The sequence below is a fragment of the Diabrotica virgifera genome, chromosome 4 (assembly GCF_917563875.1).
Source record: "Diabrotica virgifera virgifera chromosome 4, PGI_DIABVI_V3a".
NCBI lineage: Eukaryota > Metazoa > Arthropoda > Insecta > Coleoptera > Chrysomelidae > Diabrotica > Diabrotica virgifera.
Genome location: NC_065446.1, coordinates 66,030,550 through 66,057,174, shown reverse-complemented (window position 1 = coordinate 66,057,174; position 26,625 = coordinate 66,030,550). Strand labels below are relative to the sequence as shown.

Genomic DNA, 26,625 nt, shown 5'->3' with positions numbered 1-26,625 from the left:
TTTTTTTTCGGGGCCCCCTTAACGAACTCCCCTGTGTTAAGAGCCAATCTATGGTAGAGGTACATCTGCAGGGTACCAGGTTTCTCCCTATATGCTAATCTGACGCGCTCGAGTAACTGCAAAAATCCCCGCTTGGGCTCCCCTACCATTAAGAGTATGTTATTTACATATTGGTTAAAGTTAAAAAAAAAAAAAACATTAACTATTTCGTATTAAATGACAGATGGAGGCTTTTCTGATTCTTGCCCTTGAATGGGAATAGCATCTTCTAAACTACAATTTTTAACTGCTTGTTGAACAGGAGCTTCTTCTGTGTTATCGTTATCACAATTCTACGGACGCCACATTGTAACAATATTTTGCAAATAATATCACAACTTCTAACAACGTTCACTCAAAGACTATTTTTGAACTGGTTGTTTATGATTGTATTTTATGATATACAACATGTAAACTTAAAGATTAATTGAAAAATAAAGATGATTAGTTCCTGACTCTTTGAGTTAATTAAAGATTAACATTTCAACACTAGTTAAAATAAAAGGGCATTCTAAGACTTTAGCGTTTATGACACCGCTGGGAGTCAAACTGTAGAAACATTGTATTTGTTTATATTTTGTACCACATTGTTTAAGTTTTTTACTGTTAACAGTTCTTAGTTATATTTTCTGAACATTTTGTTGTAGATTTTGTGTAGTTTTTAGTTGTAGAAGTACTTGAACGACTTTATCTGGTTTTAAGCGGTGAATAAATAAACATGAGTGGATATTTCCGAAAGTTGTTGGTACACAATACAAATACAGATGTTGCTAGTAGGTACTAGGGGTCGCCAAGTTCTTGAAAATGTCTTGATCTTGTCTTGAAATCAAGACAAGATCAAGACAAGAAGTAATTTTAGATTTCAAGAAATTTTTTGTCAATACCAATAATTCTTGTCAAGAAATCAAGAAATCTTGAAATATCTTGACTAGGTATTAATTTGTGAAAAAGGTAACATATTTTAACATAAAATAACGTATTTTAATGTATTGAACACTTTTTTTGCTAAAACGATTTACAAAATGTAAATCATGTAAATGTAACATAAATTTTTAAATCGGAATTCATAAGCCATGAATTAAGGCAGATAATACTTCTTATGCTGGAACCACAGTAACGGCATTAGACGTTACTGTGGCCCCAGCATTATGGAGTCAACGTCTACGTCTAGCCGATTTCTTGACTTTGTTATTGTTAAAACTGCTAGTGAAAATAGCCTTTCCGCAGGTACAGATGTTGCTGGCGTTCTGAGAAAATCCGTGGCCATTTTCGATAATAACGGGTAGACATTCTCGTGTCTTCTCTACCAATCAAGTAGATTCTCAGCATCTTCTGACCTAGGCTCATTTAAGTATTTTTTGACTCTGGTATTAGATTCTGTAGGTCATTCTGGGATTTATTAGGCCGTGTCAGCACGCATCGCAATAAAACGGTCGCCGGGGAATCACCGGACCAGGTAATCAAGAAATTTCAAGATCTTGAAATTTCTTGAGTCAAGACAAGATATAACATGTCAAGAAAACGTCAAGACAAGATTTTTTTTAAATATCTTGATTTTTTCTCAAAACAAGACAAGAAGTTGTTATCAAGAGAGTTATATTCTTGTCTTGTCGACCCCTAGTAGGTACAACAAAATATTGGTAAAATAAATAATATAGGTCCACTTTAAGCGTAAGTAAAATGGACATAGTTATTTAGCATTTTTATAGGACGTTTTATAGCATTTAACCACTGTTTTTGTCTCTTAGATGATAACTTTTTAGTTGTTTTATGCGTAAAATGCAACACTGATGGTAACCGATAAAACTGAACTTTATCATGATTACTTCGCATTCCACACTTCAAAACAACAGAAATGCGGCATATCGTTTTTTTAAATTAATTCTTCCAGTGAAAATGTTAAATAATCCTTGTACAAAACAAAATTACAAAGAAACGCAACTAAAATGATCTAAAACAGATTAATAACTGATAGAATAACACTTATATTTGCCTCCCAGCCGCAACATTGATTTAATTTTTACAGCATGCTGGAATGCCCTAACCCCCAAAATTAACCATATCAAGGAAGTGAAGATTATAAATTTTAAGTAGTTTACAAAGTTTAAATTTTTTGAATTTAGAACCTTAAAAATTTACAGAATTAATTAATTAGGATATAAGTTGGTCCCGATAACTTACTAATTTTTAACAATAAAAGATTTATAAGCCGAATTATTTTTATTACTCTACTAACATTTTTAAAAGACCGTTAGTGTAATGAAGGCACTATATTTGTGAACATTATTTACCTGTTTGTTTTTGTATTTTAAACCCGATTGAGTTAATATGAGCTCAGCTAAAAGGAAATCTAAGATGTCCAATTAATTCCAGTTCTCTAGTTAATTTGATAAAATTTATAGCGGCAAAAATGTAATAAGTTAATGTAATGTCACGTCAAGAAAATGCATTGGCTGTTAGTCTAGACGCTAAATAGAGGTCACCGTGTCCTTTTCAATTCTGATGGGCAAACTCAACGGTTTCTTATGTATTTTTGGCTGTTGATTACGAATGTCGAGGGTGGATTTCGATCTGAGTGGTCAAAAAATTGTTATAAACAATTTAATTGTTTATAAGGCTCTGGCTTATATCGATAGTAACTGGCTTTTACGCATGTAAATTAGACTTAGAAGGTCTCAGTTTAAAGCTTAATTACTAGGCTTCTAAACAAAGTTTGTTAAATTACTTTATCTTCATTTGTTTTAAAGTTATACCCGTTTGAAGTTAAAATTTTCTTGAAAAAATTGTACATTAATTTGTTTATAAGGGTTTCAAGCAAATTTGAGCTATAAACATTTATACTTTAATTAACAATAATGATAGAAGAACTCAAAAGGAACATTTTGAGCTTACGAAAGTGTTCGTATGTTTACTTTTGGCCAAGATATCGGTATTTCAATAGCGCGCTCTGAGGCGCAAGATCGGCTCACAGCGTAAAGGTTCACGCGCTAACTTCTCGATGCAAATTATAATTTCTCTGTATATATACTGATGTGATCTTTATTATTGATATGAGATAATATTCTTATATGTCATTTAATTTAATCAATGCATTAATCATAATCTAATTAATTTACCAGATCACATATCAATATGTTTTCAATCTCAGGGCGAATTATAAAATTAATTACTTACTCTCGTGGCTTCTAAGTATTTCTCAATGGTTCCTAATCGGGATAGGAAAGAAAAGAGTAAAATAATACACACATATGGGTTACAATTATAATCAAAATATTGTTTATTTTATTTAAATGGCAATCACTGCTTAATATGTGCTAGATCTTATTATTCTTAAACATAACATTTACAAATGGGAATCTTATTTCCTTTTGGTTTCCAATTGAAAGTTTTTATTAACCTTTAACTATTAGGATTTATTAGCAACAATTCTATTTAAGTTTGATGAAGCTTTTCTGATATTATTGATTATGTTCTTCAATTTATAATGTGGTATTTAATACGAAAAACCCATACATTCATGTCCAAACAAATGAGACTGACCTTTTTCTGGTGAACTGAGAATGTCTTCACACAAGACCCGTTTCCTGCTATCCTTGGCTGCGATCAAAATCTCGTCCTGGCTTTCAGTAATGTTCTCCTTTGAAGATTAGCTCGTATAGCTCTCGTTCCTGCTTTTGTCGTGATGCTGTGTTCTACCTTTTTCGAAACTGCAATCAGCTACCGGGACACTCTTGGCTCAAGGAGGTTCTTTACTCTCAACCTGGCCTACCTCTCGTTCCACGATAGATCTCCACACTCACGGAACTACACCGGCTTTCTCACTCTCCGTACACTACCGTCTACTACTGGACTTCACTTCTCGACAGCTCAAAACATTCTGATCTATCTTTTTCATTCATTCCCCTACTTTCTAAATATCCCTTCCAGATTCACAAATCAACCTTCCACCACCAACTCTCATTCGCAGTATTCCTCAAAACCAATTTTTAATCTTTCTAAATATGCTTAATGGATTTCAAAAAAAAAAAGTTAATTCCCATTCTAAAATTACTTTCTACTATTTACAAAATTTAATGACCTATTATCTACTTCAACTGAGTCTTATTTAGCATAGGCTAATGATCGAACCTTCCGCGAACAACGATAATGAACTATTATCTATTTCAACTGAGTCTTATTTAGCATAGGCTAATGATCGAACCTTCCGCGAACAACGATAATGGTACGCGCCATTCACTTTGTTTATTCTAAGCGCATTGTCCCGAGTTTCGTATGCTTCTTCTAATCACTTCTTAAAATTAAATATAACAATTTGTTGTATACAGGTTGTTCTAAATTTATATGCCCGTGGTTGAGAAAATTGAAAATATTTTATATTAAATTGAATTCTGTTTATAATTATCAAAATTTAATTTTCATATCAAATAGAAATATAACAATACGTTATCTTCATTTTTCATTTTTAAAGATCCTAATAAAATTTTATCATATAATTCTCATCATTAAATCATCATACTGTACCTCTTATCACCTTTCATTCTATTTACTTTGTCTTCTATTTTTTGTACTAAATGAGAAAAAAAAAACATTAAAAACTAATATTTCAGAAATATAACTAAAAAGTAAGTTGATATTACTTATACTATTTTTACAAACATTTTCTTTCATGTAATTTCATTTTACTGTGAGCCGATCTTGCGCCTCATAGCGCCCCATTAAAATATCCATAATATCTTGACCAAAAATAAACTTCGAACATTTTCATAAGCTCAAATTGTTCCTTTTGAGTTCTTCTATCATTATTATTAATTAAAGTATAAATGTTTATAGCTCAAATTTGCTTGAAACCCTTATAAACAAATGGATGTACAATTTTTTTAAGAAAATTATAATTTCAAACGGATATAACTTTAAAACAAATGAAGATAAAGTTATTTAACAAACTTTGTTTGGAAGTCTATTAATTAAGCTTTACAATGAGACAATCTAAGGCTCATTTGCATGCGTAAAAGCCGAGTTACGATCGATAAAGTTTTGAAAAATACTTATTTTGCAAGTTGCAATTTGCGTTGTGCACTAATTTTACAATATCTTGCGTTCTAATTATTGGATTTAAGTTTAGTAAACGTTTTTTTCTTCGTTTTTTATTAAAGAATACATTTTTTCTATGGATGCTATACAATGTGCAACTTCTCTCACTACTTACATACATTCAAAATGAACAATTTCTCAGGCAGTGAGAAAAGTCGGCCATTGCAGTGAGAAATATTTTTTCTCACGGGTTCACCGCCGGTTTACATACATATGAGCGCCATTTCCATGGTAACATGCACAATACAAACACAATTATTTTTGTCAAACAAAATGTGTTCAAACTTGTTAAAACTTATCAAAAATTACCATTTAAGACTGTTCAACTGTGAATTATAATTTTAAATAAATAAAGTATATAAATATTAAGAATATTAAATACCTATATGTATATATGTATTTTATTTCAATGTAGGCATATAATATACCTAAAAGCACCTAAATTATTTAATTTTGAGGTTTGAACTCTTGACAAAAACGCATCCATAGAAAAAGTACAGTGTACAACACGAGAGAAAATGACATATTTCTCTCTCGCTTGATTTGCGGCACTCGCCTCGTGCCTCGGCTCGTGCCAACAAACTTCTGCGCTCGTGAGAAATATGTCTTTTTTCTCTCTTGTTGTACAATATACTATTATTTGAAACATTTTTTTATCTCTTTTAGTTTATGAGCCAGAGCCTTATAAACAATTAAATTGTTTATAACAATTTTTTGACCACTCGGATCGAAATCCACCCTTGAAATTCGTAATCAGCAGCCAAAAATCCATAAGAAACCGTTGAGTTTGTCCATCAGAACTGAAAAGGACACGGTGACCCCTCTGGCGCCTAGACTATGTAATTTATAGCTGAAGTTGTGTAATTTCGAAACGTACTTGTGCTATCGAAAAGAAGCAGTTTGAAAGGTTTCAGATCGTTTGTAACGTGGAAGTTTAAATTCAGCGTTTTTAGGCATACAGTGGAACTTGGTTATAACGTCATTGAAGGGTCCAGTAAAAAAATGACGCTATATCAGAGTGACGTTATAAAAGAGGTAGAAAAAAATGAAATTTTAACCAGGCAAAATTTTATTACAGCATTATTCGCACTATTTTATTACAGCAGAAAATTTGACTCTTTATGGCACCGACAAATAATAAGAAATCATAAACTGCCAGGGTCACATAACTGTACACAAAAGGATAATGGGTCTTTCTCACATTCTTGGAAGGAGCAGTGTCGCAAAGCTGGAAACGCATTGCACTTTATTCTTCATAAAATGAAAAAACAATAACCTACTGTAAAATTTCATGACGCTATAGACGAGGGTTACTTCATTTTTACCGCTAAAACGGGGTTTTTAATAATGTTATCGAATAGTTTTTGGCCGGACCTATTAAAAATTGACGTGGTGACGTAATTACCGAGGCCGTAATATCCAAGTTCCACTGTATTTCAAATGCCTCGTATTTGTTGCCAAAAACTCAAAAATCGAAATTAAATGTTGCGAGGTATGGAATATTATTTAGGCTTTAACAATTGAAATTCCTTAGTGATCGGTCAATGGAAGCAATACATTTTATATACATACGAGAATCATCAAAAATGGCAAGTATCGCGGAACTTTTATTTATTTAACAGCTTTCTAGAAACTGATCTCATTTTCGACAAAATGCAAAACTTATACACGAAAGCTACACTCTTCACGTTTAATACGTATTTAGATTTTTGTCGATAGGACCAAAAAATATATCGAGTTTTTACCATCGAGTTGTTACGAATTTTGTTAAAAAAATTCCGAAAATCAAAATCGCCGGTCTCTGTAAGTGTTCACGGTTCCCGGGAAGGGGGGTTATCGTGGGAGGTGTTGTCACTGGGAATTTTCCGGCGTCTACTTATTTCTTAATGATTCTTTAGTCAAAATTCACTGAGAGCGAAATCGCAGCACGTTCTTTTTTTAACTAAGCGAGAAATGAATTTTTTCTGCACAAAGCTCTACTATTCCATAAGTATTTTACATCGTTTGAAATTCGCATTGTATTACCAATATTTTTTCTGTCAAAAATCATCAGAAGTAGTTTAGGGACATTAGCCTGAATTTTTTCATTTTTTTGACACAACGCTTTTGAGATAGTGCTCTTTTTCCAGGTAAAAAAAATTCAAGAACATACATAATATTATAATGGCAAAGTGTTTTCGAGTTTTTTTGGGTCAATAATAAATAATATACATATAATATTGTTTACCAATTTACGTCTGCTTTATAGACTTTCAGAAAGCGTTTGATAGGGTTCAACATGATAGGCTGTTTGAATATCTAGAAATGATTGGAATAGATGATAAAGATCTGAGACTTTACAACATCTATATTGGAATCAAGAAGCTTCTATTCTGGTAGATGGCAAAGAAATAAACAAAATTTGCATTCAAAGAGGTGTCAGACAAGGTTGTGTGTTATCCCGAACTTTGTTTAACGTATACTCTAAAATATTTTTTGACGAAGCCTTGGAAGGACAATGTGGAGTTCGAATCGGGGGAAAAACTATTAACTACATTAGATATGCAGACGACATCGCGATCATGTCTAAAAGTATCAAAGATCTTCAATTCCTTATAGATCGAGCCACAAGAGAATGCTCCAATAACGGACTTAGCATAAACACAACAAAAACAAAGCTACTTGTGGTAAGCAGAGAAGACGTCGGCCCTATGCAACTAATTGCCGATAACAAAAGTTAACCATTTTAAATACTTAGGATGTTGGATAAACGAGACACTAAATCCGGATGAAGAAATTAAAACTCGTATATAAATTGTAAGAGGAGCATTTATGAAACTTAGAAACAAAAATCAAATTTCTAAAATGTTATGTGTATCCTGTATTACTATATGGATGTGAAACTTAGATCATGAAGGTTAACATTATGAACAGGTTGGAAGCCTTTGAGATGTGGTCATATCGTAGAATGCTCAGAATATCTTGGGTTCAACGCATTTCAAACAGAGAAGTCCTAAACAGAGTAGGTTAAGGCGAAGGTAACTGAATCAAGATGATAAAAAAGAGAAAACTTGAGTATCTCGGCCATATAATGAGATGTAGCAGATACAGGATGCTGCAGTTAGTACTCAACGGAAAGATCGACGGAAAAAGAGAAATTTGTAGGTAGAAATATTCGTGGCTCCGAAACCTTCGTCAATGGACTGGCTTATCAGCAGATCAATTGTTACATGTCGCGCAAGATCGAAAACGATATCGGCAAATTGTCATGGAAGCTACCCACGCCTAAAATTTGGGCACGGTACTTAAAAAAGAAAAAGATAATATTGTTTTATTTATATATTAGACGAATATCTACCTACATCATAACTAGATATTATTTATTATTGACCCAAACACAGTTGAAAATACTTTGCTATTATATTATGTATGTTATTAAATTTCTACCTGTAACACCTGTAATGCAAAAATAGGTACCCCACTTATATATTAGTTAATTTTTCAAATTGGCGTATAATTTAAGCTTGTTTTTTGTGTTTGTATACATATTAATAATATCTTTAAATTGTATAAAGTATATATTATATAATCACACCCGGAAAAAGAGCACTATCTCAAAAGCGTTTAAAAGTGTCAAAAAAGTGAAAAAATAATTTTCAAAGCCTCAAAAAGTGGTCTTGTAGTCAGAAAAATCTGAAAAAATTTGGGCCAATGTATTAATGTTCCCAAAACTACTTCTGATGATTTTTGACAGAAAAAAATATTGGTAATGCAATGTGAATTTCAAACGATGTAAAATACTTACGGAATAGTAGAGCTTTGTGCAGAAAAATTCATTTCCCGCTTAGTTAAAAAAAGAACGTGCTGCGATTTCGCTCGCAGTGAATTTTGACTAAAGAATCATTCAGAAATAAGTAGCCGCCGGAAAATTCCCAGTGACAAGACCTCCCACGATAGCCCCCCTTCCCGGGAACCGTGTGTTGTTTCTGACAGAACGGTTCATTCTACATAAGTAAAAAGTGCTAATAAACATTTTTGTTCTACATACAGATTCCTCATAAATAGATGTTTTCCGTTTTCCACCCTACGAGGGGGCGTTTAGGGGGAGGCCCGGGGGTAGAAGCGGCAAATTTTTTGCATCTTTTCGGGGTCCCAAAATTGACATTATCGGAAAAATCAGATTGTTCGTATGATTTTTAGAGGTCAAATCTCTGACGACTATGCTCTGTTTTTAAACCAGGATGAGTAATTCTAATTTACCACGCTGTAATGCTTGTTTCTAATTGGTCCAACCTCGGGCAAGTTTTCTCCACTGTTATGAAATTTTGACACTATTCGAATTTCATAGGTTAACACGTTGACGGACAGAACGTCTATAGACATAGGCGTCTAATTTCCATTGATGTAATGTGACACAACGTCTATAGACGTTGCATTTTTCCCTATTCTACTTTGCCAAATACATTTAGGGCCGGTTGTTCGAACGCTAATCAAAAATGGAATCAACTGATCATTATCAAATATTTCATTACTGTCACCAAAAGTCAATGTCAACTTTGATTGGGTTGCTGAAAACATAATTGATTACAATTATGAGATTAATTGATTAGTTAATCAAGTATGTTAATAATTGTTGTTAATTAATAATTAATTAATCAATCAATTATGTTAATTATCATAATGATAATTAACATAATTGATTACAATCAACTGATTGGCGTACGAACAACGGATTTTGTTATTTGATGGTTGTTAAAAGGACTTGATTATAACCAACTTCTTGATTAGCGTTCGAACAACCGGCCCATAGGGTCACAACACTTGCTTATACATTTGATGCACTGTCGGTCAACGTGTTAATTAAGTTATATCAGTGATTTTTTGTGTTTTCTAAAATTTTTAGATTTTTAGTCTGCTTTTATATAAAAAAGCAGTTGTTTTTAGAACTATTTAGCGACATATTAGTATAATATAATATTTATGGATTACCGTCGAAGGCTGACATGATCAACCAAAAAAGAAGATGTATTTGCTAATTTTTCTAGTGACTTTCTTGGATGTGAATCTGTCTTTTTAGTTTACTCCACCTGGTTTAAAAACAAAGTACAGACTATATTAAGACAAACAGATCTGACATTACACAACGATAAAAAATATTTCAAATTTTAAAAACAAATTTCTGATAAACAGAAATTAGATAGAAACAAAAGTAGTATTAATACAACAAACAAATAGACAAGAAAGCACATTTTGATGTTTGCAAAAACTGGACATTTAAAAAATACTAATGAAAATAATAAAAAACTGGTATCAATTTATTTATTACACATATGGAAAAGTATAAATAGACAAAAGTTTCTGTAAATATACAATCTAAAATGTTAAAGGTCGCTGAACAAAATCACTTTTATACACAAATAACCAAGCATTTGAAACCAAATTTGAAAAATTTAAAACAATTTTTTTATGCAATATGTACTAAAAGACTAAAGAACGTTGTTACTGATTTTGATTTGATTTTTGAACATTGTTACTGTTTCGATTTCCACTCTGGGAAATTTTACAATTTGACAAAATAGTTTTAAGCATGTTTGTTTAATGTGGTTTTTCTAAACCATACATGACGCAAATTAACGATATTATTTTAATCAGTTCAAAGCGTATTTCCAGTATTTATATCACGGTGATTAATCTGATAACATTAAAAAGCATTTCAATAAAAATTGATAAATGTAAATTTGTATATAAATAAAAAATGTGGCACACATATCAGAAATAAAATCATATAGCGAGGTGTATGGGAGGTAGAACCACCTATTACTGAGCCTTTGTAATATGTATAGAACCTAAAACGGGTCCCTTATATCACCTTTTAAGGGTGTAGGCGCAAAATTTCGCGGCAATGTGTTTTAAATGCATTCATTTTTTTTCGAATCCTGAGAAAACTATGCAGTAAGTATTTTTGAAAAATTTAAATCCAGAATGAAAGATTACCGAGGGCCGAAACCCCCTTATAATAACCAAAGTTTCTTTTCAATGAAATATTTTAAATTAAAAATCACACTAAATTTTCAGGGACTCGGCCCTCGGTAATAATGCAATTTTTCATTCTGTGTTTAAATCTTTCAAAAATATGTATTAGTTCTCTCAGGATTCGAAAAAAATGAATGCATTTAAAACATAATTGACACGAAATTTTGCGCCTATGCCCTTAAGGTCCAAACGGGATAATAAGTAGTTATAGCGCTGTCTCCGGCATATCAAAAGCATATAAACTTAAATCATGATTTACTCTGCTTCAAAATACAAATTAAATTAAAGAAATTATCTAAGAATTATTAGGAATAATTAATTATAATTATATTATTACTTACATTAGTAAAAAATAGCGAATATACCAAACGAAAAAAGAAGCATCAACAAATGTTGGTACAGGCCGACCGGAATAGGAATAGACCTGAGCATACTTTCTTTGCCTTCTTATAGTAAAGTCCTTTATAGATTTTTCAACAAATCTACGAATTTTATTTTTCAGTTATAATATAATTATCACTATTCAGTCATAATATAATAAAATTCGTAAGATTTGTTGAAAAATTTGATTATAAAGAAGCAAGTAAAGTATGCTCAGATCTATTCCTATTCCGGTCGGCAAATAATATTTTTTTTCACCTACCTCTACCGAAAGTATACTTTTCCGGACCTGATTGTAGGGAGCAAAGTCGTGCTTTTCCTCCCTAGGGAGTAACAGTAAAAGTGACGCCATGGTATGTATTGACGCCCTATACAATATTCTATTATCTATTACATAAGTATCTATACATTTTAACGTTTATTTATAGAACACCCTGTATTTTACAGAATGGTAACAAACAGTAAATTGTTATTGTGATTTAACAATGTTTACATTAATAATTTGACTTATATTGTTCTGCTGTACCTACTTGTTAGTTTTAGTTTTCTAATAAATTGTATTAGTTATTAGTTACATAAATAAATTATTTAAAAATGAAAAAATGGCTTGTTATTTGAGGAAGGTGGAAACATCATATGTATAACATGGGAGTAAAGTGCCTTTTCCTCCCTTGAATGATGACGCGTCGTTTACGCGTCGGGCAGTAACTTCATTCTCGGGAGGAAAAGTAGCACTTTCCTCCCTTGTTATACAAATAGCTATTACTTCTGTTTCTGAGCCTTGTAAGGCTAAGGCTCCACGGGCGAGAAATTCACGCTAGCAGTAGCCGTAAAACGAACTTAAGGTTCCACAGAACGGAATAGGAATAGCCGAACTGAACCGACTACGCACAAGTCCTGTAGTCGGTACAGTTCGGCTATTCCAATTCCGTTCTGCGGAACCTTAAGTTCGTTTTGCGGCTACTGCTAGCGTCAATTTCCAGCCCGTGGAGCCGTAGCCTAAATCGTCAGTTTTCGTTTTTTTTTTTAGTTTTAAATTGTTTATAGCTCGAAAATTACCAACTTATCTAAAACAATATCTGCCCGGGAAAAAAATATATTTTTTACAAAAAAGTAATTTTTAATTATTAATGAATTATAGTCAGAACAAAATTATATCAGACACCCCTTGTTTTTTATGTACAGATGTTAACATACTAAATTGCATAAACTAAATTCGATCAGCCGAGATTCATTTTGACACATTCATAGTAGGAAACCTACAGCAAAAAAATCCTACCTTGCACTATTAACTGCTCAAATCAACTTAATCTTTCATTAAAAAAAGAAGAATTATTGGAAATAGTGGAAGTGTATACTAAACTCAAAAAATTTTGTAAAATTATTTCTTTAAAATATTTTTATTTTGTACAATAAATAATTTTCTCATTTTGTTACACCATTATAATGGTGTAACTAAATAATTATTGATTGGCGTAAGGTTTATGTTATTTATATCTGTTTACTATTAATTTACATTACATTAATACATTAATATTAGATACCTGCTATGAGCAGGTATGTTTGGTTGTGTAGTAATTTCCAGTCACGTCTAGCAACCTAACTTCCCAAAAAAATTACTAAAATCACAGTTGTGTCTCAGATTAGCGAATTTAGTATATCAAATAATTTTTATCCATTTAACAGATCAGTGCAGTTCGACCTTATATCGGATCCTCTACTACCACGTCGCTTATAGTCTATTCCATGAACATACGACTGTTTTGGATTATCGCGACAACGAATATCTCAGCGTGCAACATAAGAAGCACGAAAGTAGATTGCTCTAATAATTATTCCAATAAACAACAATGTAATTTACAATTTACTTCCGTTCTTCATATTTTGCACAGTACAATATTTCTTGTCACGATAATCCAAAACAGTCGTATATTCGTGGAATAGGGTATATTTATGACAAAAACTTACTCCTTTATGAGATACCGAGTGTTTAAAATATTTAGAATAACATAATAATTATTCTAATACCTTCTAATATTTCTGTATATTTTACAAAATTGCAATATTAACTGAAATCAAATCCAAACAAGCAGTAGCGCAGTAACCTTCATGGGCACTCACATTCATTTAAGTGATATTTATCCAAAGGTGCTAATTAACCAAGTAAAATTCCAATTTCCAATTTGTCAAATGAAAAGTTTGTTGCTCAAGATAGAGATCCATGGTAGGAGTTGGAGAGATGTATGTCCAAAAATGGATGATAGAAGTCTAAGAAGAAGAGCAAGTATAGATAACCCAAGCAGCAAGTTAATGCACAAAAGTAAACAAGCCTGGATGAGTACCTTTTAGACAAGAAAAGACAAATTTCCACAAATATTGCACACAAAACTTAAGAACAACTTACACACATCTTTATATGAATTAAAAGTTATTGCCAATATAGTCCAGCAAAAATTTTAGTAAGATTTCTATGAATATATCTATTTTGAATAATGTGTTTCTGACGTTGTCATGTTAGAAATACCCATTTTGTAACTCCTTATCAGTTTTTGGCAATTCACTGGAAAATATGGTAGTTGGCATGTGCTATATAGTAATTTTTGACTACAAATGAAAAATACAGTCCCTGCTCAATTTATTAGACTCACCCCAGAAATTCAGTTTTTTTAATTTGAAACACCTTAAAAGTATGTTCAAAGTCATACAGAACTGGTGAATGGGTTAAATAACAATTACAACTTAATAATCATGCTACATAATTAAGTTAAAAATTGTGAAACTTTTGATTGAATTGTGAAAAATTGACAGATGGCAATATAATGGGGTAAAAGTGTGCAATAACGCGACTTTTTTCAGCTTTGGTTTTTTCGCTAAATTAGTGATCAATTTTCGTAACATTTGCAGTGGTGAGTGTTAATATTGCTCTTTTTAATGTTAGTTTTTTAATTTGTTTAATTTATTTTAAGATATTAATAGAATTTAATTAGAAGTTAATTTCTAAAACATCAAAATCTTGTACTGGAGTTTTTTCATATGGGTGATTGTAAAGATCTTTCTGTTGAGCAAATCTCTTCTATAACTGCTCTATTAGACAATACCACATGTTGTTAAAGAGAAATAGCAAAAAATGTGGTGTACCTTAATCATCAGTTAGAAGGTTGAGTCAAAAACCTAAAGAGAAACATCATGTTACATCGATTTGGAGGGGTAGGTATGGCAAAAGATTTCAATCATCTCCAGAGAGCAACGAATTTTAAAGAATTCAGTTGTAAAATACAGAAGAGTCACCCATAGCGATATAAGGAATAAATTGGAAGAAGCTGAGTGTTTAGTATCGGAGTCCACTGTACGCCGAAATCTGTACGGTATGGGATTCAAAGATCAGAGGTCAGTTAAGGAACCAACTAAACAGTCGACTATCACCATAAATGCTCAAAAAACGCTTAGTTTCGCCAATTTGCATAAAAACTCTCTAGTCATATAATATTTATGCAAACTGACCGAAACTAAGCGTCTCTTGAACATCTCTGGTGACGGTTTTGGTTCCTTAACTAGCCTATGCTATTTTATTCCGATACTGTAGCAATTTCGGCGTACAGTGGACTCCAATACTGAACACTCAGCTTCTTCCAATTTATTCCTTATATCACTATGGATGACTCTTCTGTATTTTACAACTGAATTCTCTAAAATTCATTGCCCTCTGGAGGTGACTGAAATCTTTCTGGCATATCAACCATTTCAAATTGATGTAACAGGTTGTTTTTCTTTAGGTTTTTGACCCAACCTTTGAACTGACGAGTAACATCCATCACTCTCTTCGACAACATGGGATATTTTCTAATAGAGCAGTAACAGAAGAGATTGGCTCAAAAGAAAAATCTTTACAATCACCCATATGAAAAAATTGTAATCGAAGATATTCATCTTTTAGAAATTAACATATTTCTATTAATATCTTAAAATAAATTAAACAAATTAAAAACTAACATTAAAATAGAGCAATATTAACACTCACCACTGCAAATGTTACGAAAATTGATCATCAATCAGTAATTTAGCTAAAAAACCAAAGTTGAAAAAAGTTGAGTCATTGCACACTTTTACCCCATTCTATTACCATCTGTCAATTCTTCACAATTCAATAAAAACTTTCAAAATTTTTAACTTAATTATGTAGCACGATTATTAAATAATTGTTATTTAACCCATTCAGCAGTTCTGTATGAATTTGAACATACTTTTAAGGTGCTTCAAATTAAAAAACCGATATTTCTAGGGTGAGTCTAATAAATTGAGCAGGGACTGTATGTTTTTGAACTTTGATGTGGCTTTAATATTTTCAACTGTATGTTTAGATAATCATGAAAACTAAAATTAGTGGTATAGTTTGAATTTTTGGCAAAATGTTTTTGTGTTAAAATTTTGAATTTGAATTCTGAAATTATGTGAATTGCAAGAGCTCGAAGTAGAAGAAAAAATTGAAATACGACTTACAACTTTCTAACCACACTGTATATTTATTTTATATTTGACACGCGAAAGTCTAAATAAAATAAGGTGCCCCATCAATTAATTTATTTGTAATTATAAAAAATCCAGGCCCTGATTAAAAAATATTGGAAAAATGCTCCGACAAAAAAACAAAATACATTACAAAAAACATTAATTTTTTTAATGGATTCTGCACTTAAAAAGAGGATGACACCAGAGAGGAAGAGAGCTGTCATAACTAATGTGTAGAACGTTCACAAATGACGGTATGAGATGCAAAGTGGCCTAACTAAAAAGCTTTTAGTCTTTTCAGCTAAATTTTACCATAATTGTGGGTTGTGCGTTAGGCCACTTTGCCTCTCATAGCGTCAAATATAGTGTCTTTATTATCCTAATGGCCTTTTAACAGATTAAGTGCCAGACACAATATTGAAAAAATGCCCCCCAGGCCAAGCAGCAGTTTCGTCATTACGCAGCGGTCCCTAGGGACCTGCATGGTATATAGGGAGTTTCCTACATTGGTCCCTAGGTACCGCCATGGCGCTTAACGTGTTAAAAATGATGGTACAGTAATAATTCCCTAATAAATCTTCTATTGTTGACAATTTATAAGTTATCAGGACCTACTAAATATTAATTATCGAATGTTGAAGGTTTTAAATTCTAAGAATTGGAACTTGGTAAACTAATTAAAATTTATAATCTTTACTACCTTATTACTACAGTTAATTTTGAGGGTTTCAGAGAATTAGTGTTTATAAATTAATCTGTAAATTTACATGTTGTATATCGTAAAATGCAATGTATGTTGAACATGAAAAACAACCAGTTGAAAAATAGCCTTTGAGCGAGGGAGTTGTTAGAAGTTGTGATATTATTAGCAAAATATTGTTACAATGAAATTGTGATAACGATAACACAGAAGAAGCACATTAATTTTGTGCTAATATATCAATTCATTATTAGAATTTTGCTACAAATACTCCTAAAAATGGTAGAAATTGTTTTATATAATACATAAATATAGTTTAAATAAGGCTAAAAGCAGAAGTGTGATGTCCGCTGCTGCTTTTTCTCCTTAAGTGTTTTTAAGATAATACCACCATAATGCGGTCTTAAACTTCTATAAAATATAGTTTTTTAGTGATATTCACTAAGCAAAGGTTAAGAACTTTTATAAACCATTGTATTTTGTATAATAAAAATGGTAATGTGCTTTGCCACAGATTGTAAACACTACAGTACAAGATGGATATGTATGTAGATTCTTTGTATTTTCAAGGATCTGGATGAAAAGAAGAGGTGGATTTCATTCCTAGGGTAAGAAAATATAGTGAAGAAAAAGAACTGAATTTATCACCCATGAGGAACAGCTTACAAATTATGCCACCATGAAAAGCACTGTCTACATGTCATATCCCGTCTATGTCAACCTTCCCAGCGGATTGTATTTCATTTAGGAGATGATAGTAAGAGCTGACCTCACACATTAATATTTTTGTATAGGTCTTTTATCCTTTGGTAAATAAATATTTAATTATTATTTAACAAATATTTCATATAAATATGCCTTATTTCTTAAATTTTGTATGTTCATGTGCCTAGTTTTTTAGTGATATTCACCAAGCAAATGTTAAGGACTTTTGTAAACCATTGTATTTTGTTTAATAAAAATGGTAATGTGCTTTGCCCCGGATTGTAAACACTACAGTGAAAGAGGAATACAGTAAAACCTCTGTTAACCGAAATAATTGGGGGAAGGCCGTTTCAGATATCAAGAATTTCGGTTAAAAATAACATTGTTTTTTGTATTCTTCTTTTATCAAATTACATAGTATTGTAGAGATACAGCAGCAAAACATTGTTATCAAGGAAAACACAAAAGAAAACAGAAGATTTCTTTAAGAAAAACTCTCTAAATATGTTCATTTTCTTTAATTTTACTGCTTTTTGTTTAATTTACTATTTATTGACGCAATTATTGAAACTGTCAGCCACTTCGGTTAAACGATGTTTCAGTTAACGGATGTTTAACTGTATGTATGTAGATTCTTTGTGTTTCCAAATGGTTGAAAAGAAGAAGTGGATTTCATTAATAAGGTAAGAAAATATAGTGAAGAAAAAGAACTGAATTTATCACTCATGGAGGATGGCTTACAAATTATGCCACCATGAGAAGCACTGTCTACATGTCATATCCCCTCCATGTCGACCCTACCAGCAGATTGTATATAATTTAGCAGATGATAGTGACACTGACCTCACACATTAATATTTTTGTAAAGCTCTTATATCCTTTGGTAGCTAAATATTGAATTAACATTTAATGAATAGTTCATATTTATGCTTTATTTCTTAAATTTTGTATGTTTATGTGCGTAACTTTTGTTTATAAAAATTGACAATGATCTTATAACTCTAATTATTCTATGTAGATCATGATATCTCATATAAAATTCATACAGTACTTGGGCTTAGCACAGCCCTTTTCAAAAACTTCTTAAATTCAAAACTTAAATTAAAAGTTCAAAACTTCTTAAATTCCCGCTGTGTTTATTGCTTGGTTTACTACTTATACAACAATTATGCATAAGTCTAGCCTAGGCACTATAATTGTGAACCTGGGATAACAGTCAGATATAAAACTACAGTTAAAAAAGGATCTCTAGTTTACTAGATGGATTTTTTACTTAAATTATTATGCACATGTGATCAACCCTCAAAAGACAAAAGAAAAACAATACAATAATTGTATAATGAAGAAATAAGAAATATAATTGAAGAATGTAATATGATTTAGAAATAAAAATAGGTAATGTATAGGTACTTCTAATGTAATATATTTAAACTTCCAATAACAAGGTTTATTTTTAGGTTAAAAAATAAAGAAACCTGTAGATATTTGAATCAGCATAAAACAGTATGATTCATTTCTCTTCTAGAAACAATGACATATAACTTTTACTGTTATTTATAAATAACACACTGCTTAAAAATTGTCATAAATAAACAATTATAGAACAAATATTTTTATAAAAGATGAAAATTTTTCCAAATGTTTACTACAAGAAAACAAAAAAAACCCTGGTTAATACAAAATAACAGGACATAAATATTTTGGAAAGGTAAAACTAATAAAAATGTCAATGACCTCAAAGGACATGTTATTGTGAGACTACCTTAAAAATAAAATTTTTCACTAATAAAAATATATTCAAGATAACTTTATTAGGCTGATAAAAAATAACTAATAAGTATGTACTTACTGGTCCCATAATTGTGGCTTGCCAATGAAATACTGGAATAAATAAAAAATAATAAATTTTCTTAAATCACTGAAAATTCCCTTAACACTTACAATCGTCTCCTACAGGACCTGCTGAACATTGTGCTGGAGGGTCTCTGCCGAGGTCTTGTAATTCCTACAAAAAAAAATAGTTTTGAATGTGGTTAATTATAGACACCTGAAAGTCATGGGCTTAATATGGTGAGGTTATCCATGTGAAATTTAGTGTCTATACTAGTAGATGAATTTCATTTATATTCACTTGGAAAATCAATTCATATGACTAATTTAATTGCTCAACCGGATATTCTCCTTGAGATTTACTTTATTCCGGCATTTTATGTAAAGATTTGACAAAAGATAAGTGTGAATTTGGCGAAAATATGTCAGTCATGACAGATTTTCGAAAAAAATAATGTTGGTTATTAACCTTATAAATTATTCAACGAAATTTTCACAATGAAACTTAATCTTTCCCACGAGAAACGTTGTTCTAAAAGTGTTCACATTTCTACTTCACAAAATCGTTAAGGGCGTTTAACTGGTAAAAAAACCATTTTACCGTAAAGCAACGTAAATATAATGCTAATTTACTGATAGTTTAAACATTAACATACCTTATTAATTCGTTTTAAAGCCATTTGGTGAAATGTGTGTGTAATAAATACTGGTTTTTCACCAGACAATGAAAGCGCAAGCTGAAGACCTCTAATAGAGATTGCAAAGATGGCCTCCTTCAAAACTCACAGACACGACGTAAATCAAATAAATATGGTTTCGTGATCATCCACCCAGAACCACTTTTATTACCAGTTAAATTGACGGAAATAAATACAAGAAAAACTAAAATGCTTCTTAACACCCTGTCTTCACTCAAATATGCACTTTAAAATGGTAATGTTCCAGAATTTATGACTGATCACTTCCGTGGCGACTTTTAGTGCCAGTCGACAAAGTAGAATTCCATAATAAATTGACAGTTCTTGGAAGTAATTAAGTTGGTAGCAGTGCTTTTGGTGTCAGAAATTTTGATAGTTTGAACTTCGATTCATAGATGGCAAAATAAAAAAGTTTACTGGTTGGCGGTTGGTTGTTTTAGACCAAAAAAGCCTAATTTTAGAGACAATAACAAACATTTACATCAAAATAACATTTTTACAATGTGTATTACAATTTTTAGGAATAAATCACAATTAAAATTAAAAATATTTTACGTTTGACGTTTCCGGAAATTCTTCTAAACTCCATTCGCTCAACTCAGACAAATTTTGACAGATTCAGAGTAGGAAACATACAACACAAAAATTCCTACCTCACACCATTGATTATAAACACCCATGTGTGTGTTTGTGTTTATAATCAATGCTCACACTATTAACCCATTTATGCCCACAACTATTTTTCTCACATATTAATGATTTTCTCAAGAATGTAATAAAATACCCAAAATCCATTGAAAAATTACTAAAAAAATTTTTCAAAAACTTATTTTTGAAAAACATGCTGGGTCGTTAACGACCCGTTGGGCACATAGGGGTACAAAATAAAAATAATTACTTTTATGCAATAACATTTTATTTTACTTTATTTTTAAAACAATGAAGCAAGCATAGATTAATTATATTACTTAAGGTGGTATGACACAATGTTAAAATTTATATAGTTTTTAGGTACAGTTACCGTCACTATTTCAAAACCAATCTTCAACTTAGGGGTATGTACGTGAACTGTAGACTTTCTATTTTAATAGTATCTAGTTAAAATTTCCAAAGAAAGCAGTATATTTTTTATAACTGTACTTAAAGGAGTCCATGTCATAACTTACTTAGTAACTTGCTATAAAAATTCGTTTTGCATAATAATTTTTGAACTTGGGTGGAAAATAACTACCAGAAACGATTAACTATGCAAAAAGCTTTATTTTAAACAAAATTTCATTGTCCATACTGCCATAATTTTTAAATTAACTGTACCTAAAAGTAAAAATTTTAGTTAAAAGCTGCAATCTGGGGATTTTGTTGAAATTACAGCAATAAGTTGGCATTTTTCTAGTGATAAATTAGTTCCGCTGTCACTTAATAGATGAGAAGATGAGTTCACGTGTCATTTAGTAGATGGCAGCAGTGATGTATTAAATGGAGACAGATGCGCGTTTGCCGGATTTTAAGAAAATCTACAAACAATTGAAAACGAGTTTTGTAACCACGGAAATACGATGAATCACGCGGTTTTGTTTAGAAAAGTGGCCCCACCCCCTCCCAGTACGCATTTTGGACCTTGTTTGACTTTCACTTTCAATCATGATTGTATAACGTCACAGTGTCTTAACAATACAAATATACATTTTTTATGCTTGAAACCGTGACGTTATACGAATGGTTGAAAGTTAAACGAGGTTCAAAATGACTCAAAGTGTTTACTGGGGGATTATACTAGTTTTGACATAATACATAAATAACATCAGTAAGCTCTAGTATGTTATGTGGGGCGGATCTAAAAACAATTTCAGTTTTATTCACTTGCAAATTTAATTTCTGGCAAATTTAATTTTTATAGGGCCGAAAATAATGCATTGTTCGGATACAATTAGCGTCTCTTTGTAAAGACGATGACGTCGACATTTTTACACACATTACACATGCCAATGGCCATTAGTATTTGTTGAGGCATTATCCTAATAAAACAATTGTAGACAAAACAATATTGTATAATCATTGATTAATTTATGTCAAATATTTCCGTAAGTGAAAAAAAATATTGAAATTTACTGGAGTAATAATTAGATAAACCGATATGCAGACGATACAGTTGTGGTTGCTAGCAGTATCGACAGGCCTGTCATACCCGGGTACCTACAAAGAGCGAGTGAAAAAAGAGATTTTAACCATCAACATAAATAAAACAAAAATGGACACTGGTGAGCAAAACTCAAAAACCTGCCGGACAATTGAAAATAAAAAACCAATTCAACACGTAGAAGTATATGTATACCTTGGAACAGTCGTCAACTAGAAATGGGATCAAACAACCGAAATACGATGTAGAATTGAAAACGCCAGAGCTACATTTAACATGAGAAATATATTCAATCATTGCGACATATCTGTCCCACTAAAAATACGGCTGCTAAAATGCTATGTATTTCCAGTCTTGTTGTATGGAGCAGAGACCTGGACAATAACGGAAACATTATCGAAAAGGCTAGAGGTATTCGAAATGTGGGTGTACCGACTTATCCTCAAAATGTCCTGGACGACTCACATTACCAACGTAGAGGTATTGCGCTGAGGAGAAAACAAAAATGAGAAATCTGTTTCACAATAGAAACGGAAACCTGAATACCTCGATCATATTATGAGACATGATAAATATCGTATACTGCCACTGACAATACAGAGTAAAATAGAGAGCAAACGTGGACCCAGAAGAAGAAGACACTCATGACTTCAAAACTTACGCCAATGGTTTGGACTAACGTGCCAATGTCCGCAACGGACGAGGCACATGAAGAAGAAGAAGAAGAATTTAAAATGAGATATTCTTCTCACGGTGCTTATTCGTTCCGAATGTTGGCGATCAGCATGGCTATCCTAACTTTGCATGTTGCTATTCGGAATAGTCTGTTTGTCGATGTAGGTATTGAACCAGTTTCTCAGATATATTCTTCTTCTCCCTGGTCCTCTCTTCCCAATACCTTGCCCTGAAGAATGAGTAGCGGCAATCTCTATTCATTCCTCATAACATGGCCAAGATATTCTACTTTGCGCTCTTTGATAATAATGTGTGTTAATAATCTCGCATTCCTTGCCCATTCTACGTAAGACCTCAACATTAGTCACACGACCCATCCACGAAATTCTTAAAATGCGACTGTATATACCACATCTTGAATGCCTTGAGTTTTCTTAAAGAAGTTTCGGAAAGAGTCCAGGCTTCTACTCAGTATAATAATCTAGAAAATACATAGGATCTAATAATAGAAATTTTGTTAACAAGTGGTAAATGTGACTTCTGAAACGAGACTTCATCATTATGAACGCTGATCTCGCTTTTCCTATGCGTTGTTTTATTTCACTAGAGTGGTCTCATTGACTGTTTATGTAGGTACCAAGGTATGTGTAGCTGTCCACTCTGTCAATTGGTTGTTGGTTAACCAAAAGCCGTGTATGTAATATATTTCGCTCTTAATGACTACCATTACTTTCTTTTTTTTTTCGTATTGAAATTCCATGTTCACTACTTATGTCTTATATGCGCGACATTATTCTTTGCAAATCATCTAGGCTATCTGCAAAAACTACTGCGTCGTCGGCATATCTAATGTTGTTTAGATCTATCATCTAATCCAGTTTCCTCCAAGATAATTTATGAGTATGTGCAGCTTATCATGTTGTACTCTATCAAATGCCTTTTTGTAGTCGATAAAACAAATATATAGCACTTAGACAGTCAATAGAGCCTCTCGGGTGCCTAAGGGCAAGGCATTGCGGAATCAAATCTTTGTCCGTGATACTTGTTCTTCGCATTTTTTATATAGGTATTCTGCAGTATATTACTTTTAAAAATGTTTTAAGTAAGTGGTTCATTAGGCTAATTATTATTCTGCCTCGCATGTTGAAATGAGAAATGAAATGAAAATGTGAAATTTTCCGAGGAAAAAACTTTCCCTGTTGAAAAAACATTCAATATGAAAAAAGTTATTGTAGTGAGTCTGTTTTTCAATTGACTTACGTATTTTACATTTATTAAAAATACTAATTTTATACTCGATCTTCATTCTGAGAATTAGCATAATTCTTTTTTGGTCATTTAGATAGGCACTTACTTGTATTTCAAATAATTGCAAATTTCTTTAGTTTGAAATAAATCCTTTTGAGCAGGTAAAGAATTACGAATTGCCGTATAATACAATATTAAATAATAAACTATATCCAAATGAATGAACGTTTAGTATCTATTAATGAGAATTTACCCTAGGCAGGTAAAGAAAGGATTAACAACTGTCGTCTGTAAATGCAAAGTACGATTAAGATCGAGATGTGCCGAGCCTAAGTTGCAATACATGGCATCAATGCGGTGTCGTTCAGAGAACTAAATTTAATAATAAAATATATCTACGTGCTGCCATCTATTCAAAGAACTGTTAAACGTTAGTTTAAAAATTGGCCACCTATTTTGACCATAGCGTACTTATACCCCCTTAAGGCTTAAAATAGTTTGTGTGATAATCTTTGAAGAATTTATCGTGGAGTGGAATTTCACATTATCGCATGCTTTTGTAGTTTTATTCGAAAATACACGAAATCTCCTTCTTTGAGCACCAGTAATAATTAGATGCTGTGTTGATGGAGATGGAGCAGGAATTATTGCTATATTTTGAGGTCCAGTAGAACGGATAGAACGACTTTCCATAGTTAGATAATAATGTACGAACTATATATCTTCTAAATTCTAAGTTGTCATTTTTATATCCAATAACTGTCGTGCTAGTGTCCAGTGGCGTATCAAACTCCGTCGGGGCCCCCCCGCAATATTTGAAATGGGGCCCCTTTTAAGCCGGGAGCAGTCGCGCCGTTAGAAAAAATCCAACTTTTTATCATTTTCCGTGATAACTTAATGAAAAATTTTGCAACTTAACTTTCCAATTGTAAGTGCCTCGAAGAAGATTGTAGTAATGCGTAGGATTTTTTTTAAATTTTTTAATTTCATTTTTATTTTTTTTTAATTGTTAGAAATAGATATTTTTAACATAACAAGCAAACAAAAGTATTATAAAATTGAACTTTGTAATCGCTTTATACTGCCTATAGGCAATATAAGTATGTAAGTAACATTATATGTAGTATATTTTTTATGAAAACAGAAAATATGTTATATTGATGGTAAATATTTAGCTTAAAATAATGTGATTTCAAATTTTTTTTGTGTTGTCAACTAAAATAGCAATATGTAGGTAGGTACAGGAAATTTCAGTCATGGAGTACATTAAAATGCGTTTTCAAGTGGTTAAATATCAATTTTCCCGGACTCCTTCTGCTGGGTGATTAACCCCAGACTCCCCGGTAGGGGGCCCCCAGATCACGTTTGCCCCGGGGCCCCAACATCCTACTTATGGCCCTGATTTAATGACATATTCGAATTCAGCATAATCAAAAAGCAAATAGAAACTTTTTTGAACAAAGTAAAATGATGAATTCACCGATATCTTTTAAAATTATTTAATATAAAACAGTTTTATTGTTTAAAGAATTAATAAACAATTAGAGGCATCTGTGAGTAGAACATTTCACTTTAAGATAAGATATATAAACTAACAAAAAATGTTTTAGAAAAATATAAGCTTGTTTGATTTTTTCCGAAACCGAAACAATGCAAGTTTTTCTACATTGACTTCCCTAAAGCGTAAGTGTTATAATTTCCTTATCTTACCGTTTATCTGTTGAAAGATTGTCCAATGATTACACAAGAAAAGTCGTCAATAATTGTTAAATAAATGCATACCAAACTGATGCAACTATAACCGTAAAACAACACAAACATAAATAACATTCAATGCAAACAATCAACATGAAATTACTGGCGATAATATTGTATCGAAATACTAAAAGTAGGTAAAGAACAGAGAGAAAGAAAACCCATTTTTAGATTTAAAAATATTGTTCTTAAATTCGGCAAATTGCAATTCTAATATCTTTCAATAGGCACGTACAAGGCATTATATAGTTTATTGTCGCTGCCATAAAATTTCGGTAGGACGGAAGGGATTAAGTTTCTAGATATTATGAGATGATTCACTTGGCAAATACGTCTAGTTAGAAATTTTTACGTTTTTAAATTTAAACAGACAACGTAAAAATAATATAACAATAACAGATTTTTACATAATACCAGATGACAAGATGGGGCCCTTAAGCGATTGGGCCCCCCGCAAGCTTCATGCTGCGGGGCCCTCTGTTACGCCCCTGCTAGTGTCCAAGCATTAGTTACACAAACATCCAGCACCCATATATCCATATTGGAAAGTACCATTTTTTCCACGCATTTTATACTGTAGTTCGAAATGTTGTTGTTCATCAAGTCGACTCCGCCCATAAATTTGTTGTATTACGAAATTACAAATGGTTGATCTATTTGAATTTTTAGTTTTTCTTTTGGTGAATATTCGCTTGCTTTTTGGATTGACTCCGTTCCATGCTCATTAGATAACATGTCTATTTTGTCTATACAACAATTGCAGACTTAAACCGTATGTACCAATAAAAATAGTCGATTTTTTGGTCCAGAAGGCATCAAAACATGGTTGTTGTGAAATTCTGACTTAA

At 31.9% G+C, this 26,625-nt stretch overlaps 1 protein-coding gene across 1 annotated transcript in view; it reads right to left on the bottom strand.

Annotated features, from left to right (window-relative positions):
* Positions 1-20,263, bottom strand: part of LOC114334385 (ubiquitin-conjugating enzyme E2-17 kDa) — a 34,779-nt gene extending 14,516 nt beyond the window's left edge. Inside the window, exons 1-3 of the mRNA XM_028284422.2 lie at positions 19,921-20,263; positions 19,376-19,439; positions 19,284-19,315 (exon numbers count right to left, since the gene is read on the bottom strand). Of these exons, the coding sequence (XP_028140223.1) occupies positions 19,284-19,315; positions 19,376-19,439; positions 19,921-19,944 (120 nt within the window). The 5' untranslated portion in view covers positions 19,945-20,263. The remainder of the gene's footprint in view (positions 1-19,283; positions 19,316-19,375; positions 19,440-19,920) is intronic.
* Positions 20,264-26,625: the final 6,362 nt, after the last annotated feature.